Source organism: Wasmannia auropunctata, unplaced genomic scaffold (assembly GCF_000956235.1).
Source record: "Wasmannia auropunctata unplaced genomic scaffold, wasmannia.A_1.0 LD336090.1, whole genome shotgun sequence".
Taxonomy (NCBI): Eukaryota; Metazoa; Arthropoda; class Insecta; order Hymenoptera; family Formicidae; genus Wasmannia; species Wasmannia auropunctata.
Window position 1 is genome coordinate 2,142,038 of NW_012026800.1, and position 10,465 is coordinate 2,152,502.

Sequence of the window (10,465 nt, forward strand, 5' to 3'; positions counted from 1 at the left end):
AGCCGTAGAGAAAGAGAGAGAGAGAGAGAGAGAGAGAGAGAGAGAGAGAGAGAGCCGAAGCAAAATGACGCACGCGGACCGCGCGGTTTCGCTGTCTCATTATCAACTCGATAAAATTCAATTATTCAACGCCTCTTTACCCCCGCTGACGATTCTGACGATCTACGATGACCTTGCCGCATGCGGAGAGAGGCATCGTCGATACTATCGACCATTTTACACTCTATCATCACGCTTCTCTTCCTCCTCGCCCTTGCATCGCGTATCATGTTTGCGTTATTGATGAATTCGTGTCTCTCTCCGCGGGGAATTGTCGCGCGCGGGTCCTTGGGAAGCAGCACGTGCATCTAATTTTCCCACCGCGCTATTGTTAACCTGTGTTATACATTTTAACGTAACGCGACGACAGGAATAAACTGCTGTAGACGACAATTTTCCGTTTTAGAATTGTGCAATTTGCAAGAATGGTCACTCAGAGTTTAATGAGATGACAAATCGAGACTATATTTAGCACGTGTGCTGCGCACAAAGAAATGATGTGTACATTTACAAGACAATTTCAAGACAGATCTATTTACTAAGATAATGTCCATTTTATTTGTCAAAGGCACTGAATTATCCATCGGAAGGGCGCGAGAGATTAATAAAATTGTACGACTCGCGGCGATCGATAAAATTACATGTTTATCAGATTGGAGGCTCCGCATCTCGGCGATCGATGCGCCCATCAGACGAGTGTCACTAAAGTCGCGTTCAATCACCGCTAATAGAAATAATTAAGAGCCCCGTGGTTTCCGACTGCGGAAATCGATGACTTGGATAATCAATCCTCTTTGGCGAATTCGTTATAATCCAATTTGGATTTTCGTTATTAACGTCATTCTGTTATGTTTTATAGAATATTCCAGGGAAACTTCACGCTATAGAAAAACTCCTTTCGAGCAAATAAAAATATCGCACGATATATATTTCTTCCTTTAAAAAACACAACGATATAGAGAATCAAATTTTGAAACTATAAACTCTTTTTAAACAATCTTTTTTTTTTAAATAAAAAGTTTCGAACTTTTTCTAAGCAATAAAGTACACGAGTAGGGATTAAAAGTTAAATAATTTCCTCGCGTTGGAATTGTTGGAAAGAAAGAAGACACACTTCTTTGTAACATGAGAGGCGCATACACAAGAGAAAACATTTTGTATTTGTGTTAGAAACGGTTCACTCAAGTTTTTGTTAAAATTTTGTATTGATATTTTTAACATATTTGAGTATTAATTTAACATAATATGATTATGTTATTTTAATATTTTGTGTTAAATCGAAATTTAACATTGCTTAGTGTCAAAATAATACAATTTATTAGTAAATGAACGAATAACATAAAAATAAAATATTTTAAAGTAATGTAAATTCTAACATAAATGAATAAAATATTTATTAATTTAACATATTGTAAATTTTTACGTAAAAAAAATGCTTCCAAACAGTTTGCTTACAAATTGTATGACATTTTTCTTAATTTTTTAATATAATATTTGTGTTACTTTCTAACACAATCATCTTATGTTAAATTAAAACAAAAATTTAAGTGGACCATTTGGGACATATGAAATGTGTCAAATTTTCCAACTACGTACTCGGTAATTTTATTCTGAAAATTTTCTGAAAATCGCACACGTGTTACGAGGGACTCTTTTTTTTCGTCTTCTGTCACCTAGTCGCGACAAGATACGATCGCGGTGAGGGATGGCCTTCCCAATCGAAGGTCTCGCCTTATCGAAGTCGGCCGTGGGGAATCGTCGTGACAGTCTCGGTAAAACCTCACGAACGGACGGCCAGGCCGAGCGCCATAGAAATCTCGATCTTATCAGGTCGAAACTTCGTGTCTTGCGTTATCGATCGTTTCGCTCACTTCTATCGGCCGTGCCTCGCCGGGTATCACGTTGGAATTCCACAGTGACTGCTGGACGGTCCTCGGGGAAAAAACTCCGCTCCTGGCCGTCGTCGTGTCGGTGTTATTTGCACGATGAAAACGACCGTCGTCGGCAGCGCCGTTAACGTAAACGATTTTTTTAGAAATTCGCGATAAGCGTCGACAACACGCGGTTGGTGAATGCAGCTTTTTAGTCGCAATATGCGACTGGTATGCGCGCCGATAGTCGCTCGGTTTTTTTTTAATTATTCAGTGACAAATAACTGTGCCTTTTTCCTGGTTGTGACTGGAAGCGCGTGCCTCTTAATCGCTTGACGATTGTCCTACGCATAAAAAGGAGTTTTTTTGTTGAATACTTATTCGCGATTGTGCGCGCTGCAGCTTATTGACGCTTGGACTTAAACAGTCTTTAATAGACTTCAATGGACTTTAATAGATTACGGTTGACTTCTTTCCGAGTTGCATTCCTACTGCATGTAAAGTTGAAGTCCAAGGAAAAGTGCTGACGATATTTTTCTTCCTCAAATCGTTACTATTTAAATGTGATTGAGAAGAATTTGTAGAAAATAAAATTGATTTTATCGCACGTGGGAAAAGTAGCTTTAAATAAGAAATACAAATTTTTTACAAAGTTTTCGATTGCAACTTTATATAACGCTTTTTCGAGAGAGAGTAAAGGAAGGGAGTGTTTTTCTATCAACTGTCAGGTTCAGCAATCTTCCATGATAAAAGAAATTTGGTCCGACCACTTCTGTGTTTTTACTACTGGATAAACGATCTTCACTGATTCGCGCAAGAGTCTTCCATATTTATCGAGCTTTCCCGAGAAGGAAGATAAGTTGAAAATTCATCGGGAATTGTCGGAAATCCATCTTCCATCTCTCCCTTATCACTTCCACGACAAGACATCGAAGTGATTCGAGTGGCGATTAATCTGAAGCCCGCATTCGTGTACGCTTCGCCGCGTGTACGCACGTGCCACCGTCAAGGTGTGCGTGATATTTAATAAGGCAGACATTGTGCGGACTCTCTTAACTTTGCGCTGGCAAATTTCCCGGGGCGATGAATTACTGGCCGAGTGAGACGTGGATCGGCGATCATCATCAGGCGGGGCGATAAGTGTACGACGGGCCGCGCGACGTGAAATTGATCGAGGCTTCAAAACGAGGTTTAGAAACAAGCCTCGGACGACACGTTTAATCGTAGTGAGTATCATCGCGCGGTGATTATTGAAATTGATAATAATTCTGTAATCCGACTGCGAGCGATCCGCCTGACGGCGAGCAATCGCTTGTACATTTGTGCCGCAAATTTTACGTAATTCGTAAGGTGGAGGCCGTGGCGATAAGCTGAAGGCGCGCTCGGCGAAACGTTCGTCTGTGCAAACACAAACTCAAAATTCACAACGAAAATCGAGCATTCCACCGACCCGTATATTTACTTATGTCACTCAATTATTCAAGAAAGTTTAGGTGACACTCAAGTTGTGCCAATTGCCGCGCCAGTTTTCACGCGCATCCGCGAAATGAGTTAACGCGGCTTCGCGAAGCGACCGGCTCGCTTTCGGAGAAACGTTCGTCTTTGCGAATTTGGCTTCGCCTCACAGTGTCGTCCATTGTCCTCTCATTCTTCACGCACATTTTTGTCCGCCCTCGGCAACGTTCGTTTGATATGCCGCATACATTCAGTGCAATCACTGCAATCGGCAATGCGCGATCGTGCGGAAGAGACGCACGTGCGTGGCACACGCAATACGCGGCCTCCGTGTCGTTTTTCAATTTCGACGCGCGTAAAATCGCGATACGAGGCGTGCGGCGTGCCTTTATTGCGACGCGAGCCTTACGTAACATCTCACCTGTTTCTCGCAGCCGACTTCGTCATTATTATGACGAAATAAAAAAAAAAACCACGAACCGTAACGCATGTGCAATGAATGTGGAACAAACGAGCGCGAACGAACGATTTGCTTTAATGCGAATGGCGCTTATCAGTTATCGCGAGGCGAGTTGTTTATTCATTTGATCGATTCTATAAACGCGTCTTGTTCGAAAAACAGAGATTTCTGATAAGAATACATTACTTTTGTTAACGGATTCATTAATGGACGCTCCTTAATCACTCGTGACTAATTTACCGTTAAAGATATGCCACCGTGTTCCGCATTCCGTTAGAATGACCCCGTTTACATTCCCACAGAAAATAAATATAAATATATTTGTATACCCTCATAAGTTATCTGCATCAATGCGGCCGCCAATGGTCGAGCAGCGTATTATTGTCGAGCTTGCCATCGGGTATATGAGTCATCGACGTCATGTCACTCATATAATCGTCAAATATAATACTGTATAGAAAACCTGATGTTCAGCGTATAACTCGCGTTTATTGATATGTAGAAACAAATGGCGAATTTAACGATGGATGTCGATTCAAATTCCACTCTCTTATTTTGCATTTAAATATCTGTTACAATTTCCATATGATATTTTTATAATTATTTTATAATGCTTTTAGAGTCTCCATATATTTAAGTAAACACGTATAAAAGAAGGATATATATCTTTTATACGTGTATTATTTTTTATATCTCATATTTTATATGGTTATATTTTAAATCTCATATTTTATTTCCCTTTTCATTTCCGTTCTGTTCACGTCGAGAATGGGAATATAAACATTTGAAAATTTCTTTCAATCCAAAAATAGAAAATGCCTTGACAAGAACAGTTTTAAAGCTCCGCTCGAAAATGTATAAATATGTTATCAAAATCGCAGTTATAATACAAAGGACTCCGATATAAAGAACTCCGGCAATTTTGATTTCTATAGGATAGTTATAGACTTTTTTGTCCGACTGCGTGACTCAACAATTCCACTTCTAGCTTCGCCAATTCCGGCTAATTCAGGGAAACGAATAAATCGGGGTCACCAAGGCTCGATCAAGCTTCACCTTCGTCGAGGCGAGGCCTCGTTTCTAGGAAGGAAAACTACGACGAACAACGTACGTGACGACGTACGACGAAACAATCGCGGGTGAATGAACCGTGACGTAATAACGTCATGAGGGAGATTGAGCGCGATTCCTTTCAGGGTCGTCGGATAATCTTAGATACGCGTCTTTGTTGCCTGGCGTATCATTTAACATAAGCAATGTCATTGCGTCTTTAATCAGGTGTGACTCCAAGTCTCGGATTACATTGTGTAATAAGTTTGCAAAATACTCTATCCCGAGAAATGCGAGGAATATTTATATTAGAATAAATATATTTATAAATTTTATACTAGACTAAATATATTTATGAACCAACGCGAAAACAGCCGATTAAGAAATTAAGGAAAATCATGAAGATGAGTCTTTAAAACGAATTTCACGTTCAGTCCTTTTCTTCCCACATTCGCGTCATTCTCTCTATTTCTTTCTCGCCGAATACCAATATCAGTATACGGATCGGCTGTCGCATTGACAATCAAGTACCGTCACGCATCACGTATACTTGCGTCGGCGAGGTGAAAGGTCACGAGTAAATCGATCGCGTCGTCGATTTTATTGCAGGCGCCGGCACAGTCGATGCAACCAGCCAGGGGGAACCCGCGGGTTCCGAGTCCTGGGCCGTTGCGACCGTTCACCCCGCCGGACCTCTCTTCCATACCGCATATGGACGACACGTCCCTGCACAACGGCAACGGCGACGCGTCACCCGCGGCCGCCAACCGGGTCGCGAACGACGGCGCGCAGCAGGAGGGTGATCCAACCGGGCCCTTCATCGTCGGCAGTCCCATCGATCTCGGGGACATCGATAATGTCGACAATATCGGCCTCCGACTGGATCCCGTGTTGCGCAGCAGCAGCAGCAGACGCGGGAGAACGCGGGAGCACATCGAGCTTCAGGAGACCGGCTCGCCGGATTCTGACGGTGAGCAAATTAATTCGTCTCAATTAATTACTTAGAATTACTTGATACGTCCTACATGACAATCCCTAAATCAAACTGCTGCTGAAGCGGTCCGTCCGCTTTAAAGCGAACGGCGAAGAACTTTCCGCTGCTGAAGCCCGCAAGTTCGACTCTATTATACTATATCAGTGTCTCCGACGTTTTCGTGAACAACATCGGGGATTTCACAATTTACAAGAATTAGAATCAATTCCAGGAGAGTGGAAACTTCCTGGTAGAAACCTGGGAGAGGCGCTTAACTTTATTTACGCGCTAAAGATTCTATTCTTCAATGCAATTTTAAAGCTCCAGCGGAGCGATAGTACTCGACGAAAGCGGTCCGTTTAAGCGTTTAGAATGGAGAAAACTACCCCGCCGGCGGCGCCGCCGGTCTGTCCTTGGCCTATCGATGCCGTCGTTTACACAGTCGTCACGCCATCGCACGCTTCTCCGCGCTTCCTCCTTGGGGCAGCCCAGCCGTTGCGTTTTCCGCTGGGGCACGGTCGGTGCTGACACCAACTTGTTGCCGTCGTTGGGCGCATGCGTTTTCACGGTGTAGCACGTGAACGTGGTTGACGCATCCGTCTGGGCCACCCCTCGGGAGCAGTGCCGCATCGGCCGCAAGTGCGAGCCTCGCGCAAAAAAAAAAAACGGCCAAATGATAAAAAGCGTCGCGAAAGTTACTGGACCGCGAAATCCAAATTTATCAAGAGGACCATCCCGTCTTCTCTCTCCGCGTATCCTCGCGGATTTGGGAAATTTAACCGGTCTAACCCGTGCACCATCTGCGATTGGGAAGCGTCTTTACTTTTGGTATACCATTGTTCAAGGTCTTTGTGATCGCGGGGGCGTTCTCGTTCTGGGGACTCGCGGGGGTGCCAAGCACGGGGTTGCGTCGCGCTCGCGAGAAATCAAATAAGGTGTCACGGTCGGCTCTAACGCAGTTAGACGCCAGACGGTATCCTGACACTGAACGCGTGCCAAGCGTTAAGGAAAATTTTTGCGGTCGAATCGCCGCGGGTGCCGCCGTCGCGGCGGCCTCCCGGGTGCCGCGGATTTCCCGGCGGCGCGATCGATGCCCGTATAGGGGCGACGCGTGTGCGCGTTAACGACGCACGTGCGGCACCGCGTAAGCACCGCCAATGTGCCGCCGATGTGTCGTCTTTGTCGTCGTTGCGCCGGCAGGGGTGTGGCGAGAGAGGAGGCCTTCCTCTTCGAACGTCCGATGACGTAGACGCACTTGTTCCGGACGATCGTTATCCCAATTCGGGCGCGCGCGCGAGAGAGAGAGAGAGGAAGAGGACCGCGTTTCGCGCGCGTTGCGTTTCACGTCTTCCTGTCAGTCGCGAATCGTGTTCGGAAAACTGTGTGCGAGAGGGGCAAGTGCGTGTGTGGGCCGTGTCCGATTTCGTCCATCGGAGAAAAGGTGCGAAGGATCGATTACAGGGCGGTCGGATGCGCTGGGTTCTTCTTCTTGATAAAGGGTTCGTTCGATCGATCGCCGAACGAGACGTGGCGATTTGAGGATTCCAGGATTGCGGCGTCACGAAATCTTTTTTTCCGAATTGGAGTAAAACGTAGAGAAACTCCGGGAATTTTTTCGTGTAAATTCCTGTAGGGATCGTTGCGAAAACGAGACGCTGCTCCGTCCGTCGTAGAAAACAATAATCACGTCTGTAGAACGAACGATGGATTCGATATTTTATTTGCTGAGCTGTAACGCGATCGCGGTATTTCGCGCAGATTGCGCAGTTTCATGCTGACGAATTAAATCAGGCGATCCCTGCAGGATGGAATTTATCTCGTGGCGTCGGCGAAATCGAACGGAGAGATAATTCGTTTTATAAATAATTCTGATTCCATCACCGCATCCGCTACCGGTAACACAATCTCCTCTCCAACTTCACGGGGTCCGCATAAGTATTTATAGCATCGCCATAAAATTCGGAAACTTAATCTAAGCGGAGTAAAAAAAGTAGAATATAGTTTGCTGCAGAGAAAACAACATTCTCTTAAAAATCTTCGTCTCGAACATTAATCTTCTCTTTTTGTACCTCTTCTTTTTTAATTCAGAACGGAAGATCCAAGATGCGCGTTTCAACATCACCTTCTCCTATACGGTAATAAGTTACAAGTGTATTATTATCTGAATTTTTTTCACTAATATTCTGATTAAATAGGGCGTTACATTTCCGATAATAGAATAATTCCGCGATTTAACCCGAGCATATGGTCAACATATGGTCATGTTTTGACGGATTTTGGTTCTGTTAAAAAGAGAATAGATATAATAATAGAAGATTAATTAAAATTTTTAAGGAAAGTGTAATTTGCATCGAGGTGTTTTTCCTTTATCTCTCGCAGATCTAATTTTCGTATTTTATGTCACAAAGTGTAATTTGTTATTCCATCTTTTTGCTGACTTTTTTTTAATTGCCGCGATCGATCAAACGGGACGTTACAATCCTGATATGATGGATCGAAAAATTCCGCGATCTGGCCCGAGCCGAGCGACATATGGCCTACTTTCCGACGCATCTCGGAGCTGCATAAAAGAGAAGAGATATAAAATAAAAGAGGATAAATTTCTGAAATTAATTCTTAGATGAATGTTGTTTGCATTTTAAAGTTTTTCCATTATTCCTCCGTAGATCCAGTATTTTTCGTATTTTTACGGCGATAGCACGAACACGCGACGGATCTGCAAAGCCGGGGGAGGAGAAGGTGAAATGCGCAACGGAAATGCTAATCGCGTCGTTTTAGCGCGACGATCGTCCGATAAACGAGCGCGAACGTTTTGCGTGCGAGAGGACGCAAGGAGGAGGACGGGAGACGGGAGACGCGTAATGACGCCGGGATTACGCGACCGCCCACCACATCGCGTAACCACATTACGCAATCTCGGTTATCTCTCCCGGGCGAAAAAAAAATACACGTACGCGCGGCGTGGGAGCGTATAGTAGTGCGTCGCCGAGTTTTTTTGACGAGCGGACGGAGTCGGGAGATCGATAATCCGGCGTTAATTAAATCGCGCCGCGCCGCGTCGCTGTTCCCCGCGACATTCCGAAGATCCTCATTTATCTCCCCCCCCCCCCCCGTGTTTGCCGATCCTTCATCAGGCGTACGGGACACTTGCCGTAAATGACTTGGCACAGTCAAACTTGTCGAACCTGTCACGCTGGCACATACGTATACAGGGTGTCCCGTGTCTGATGTTTCTGTCACGCGTTCACGCTTTTAACGTCGAGTATATAAGTTTCACCGCGTATTTCGGATATCAAGATCAAACTGACCTTGACCTTGAATTTATTATAAATGACGCATTTATTATAAATGTATTTATTATAAATTTATTTCTGTTTATTTATTATTTCATTGTCATTATATTATATTTTATTATATAATATAAATATTTTTCTTGTTATATAATTTTTTCTATTTTTTATAATTATTCATTATTATTATTAACGCGTACATTTGCGAATCAAGTCTCGCGGAAGCCGCGTAGATGAGATACGTGCGGACACCCAGTATTGTAATAGTTGTACTGCTGCGTAGCGCTGCGAGCACGTGACAGAAACGTCGTCGTCGCGTCGCCGCGCGTCGTCGGAATGACACGATACGATGCGATCAGTGCGGATTTTTCTTCACGCGGAAACGCGGCTCCGGTTCGCCAAGCGTTCGCCAAAAAAAGAGAAAAAAAAAGGCGTACGTTCGGCCGGCAGTGCGTGACTGCGACCGTGTGCGGCTGTAATCGCGCGTCGCGATAAACCCGACCGTTACCCCGGTGGGAGCTCGTTCTCCCGAGCTCGCCAGCCTCGGCATAACCTCAAAAGCCTCACCGCGACAAGTGGAGGCGCGCCGGCGTCGGCGTCGCGGGCGTCTCCGTTCCCTCCTCCCCCCCGGCCGGGCAGCGAACGCGACGCGCACCGACGTCGTTGCGCGGCACGTCGTCGCGCGCGACGATCGATGCAATTAAAGGGGGAGAATTATTCATCGGGGCGATTTTACAGGCGATCCCCAAACCGCGCCGCGGATCCGACGTATACGTCGTTGACGTCGTGCCCGTCGTCTTCCCCGTTCCCGCTGTCGTCTCCCCGATGCCGGTGACGCCGCTGTTTGCTGCTGGCTGCTGCTGCTCCGGTCTGGCCGCGGCACGAGCTCCGATCCGGATGCGGCCGCACGCGTGAAGGAGAGAGATAAATAGAGAGAGAGAGAGAGAGAGAGAGAGAGAGAGAGAGAGAGAGAGAGAAATATCGAGATCAACTTGAAGAGAAACGAGAAACGGAGCGTCGACGGCGTCGCGGCGCCCGGCGATGAGCACGACAACGACGACCATCGATTCTGCTACGATCACTACTTGGCGCTCTCTACATTTACGTTCTCGTTATATCTCAAAGATAGGGCACGGCTCGCTTCCTCTATCGCATCCGGATCGCCGAGATCGATTTTGATTTGGATTCCATCGATTAAATAATAGTAAAATAAAAAACAATGTTTAACAGTATAATAAAAACAAAATTACATATAAAATGAATTTCTTAGGTATGTACTTTGTTGATAATCGTTACTTTAATCTCACATTGTAAAATTTCTCGAGTA

At 45.1% G+C, this 10,465-nt stretch overlaps 1 protein-coding gene across 1 annotated transcript in view; it reads left to right on the forward strand.

Annotated features, from left to right (window-relative positions):
- LOC105447885 (probable phospholipid-transporting ATPase IA) overlaps positions 1–10,465 on the forward strand; it is a 29,918-nt gene that overhangs the window by 7,939 nt on the left and 11,514 nt on the right. The window contains exon 2 of the mRNA XM_011686150.1: positions 5,485–5,845. Coding sequence (XP_011684452.1) covers positions 5,485–5,845 — 361 coding nt within the window. The remainder of the gene's footprint in view (positions 1–5,484; positions 5,846–10,465) is intronic.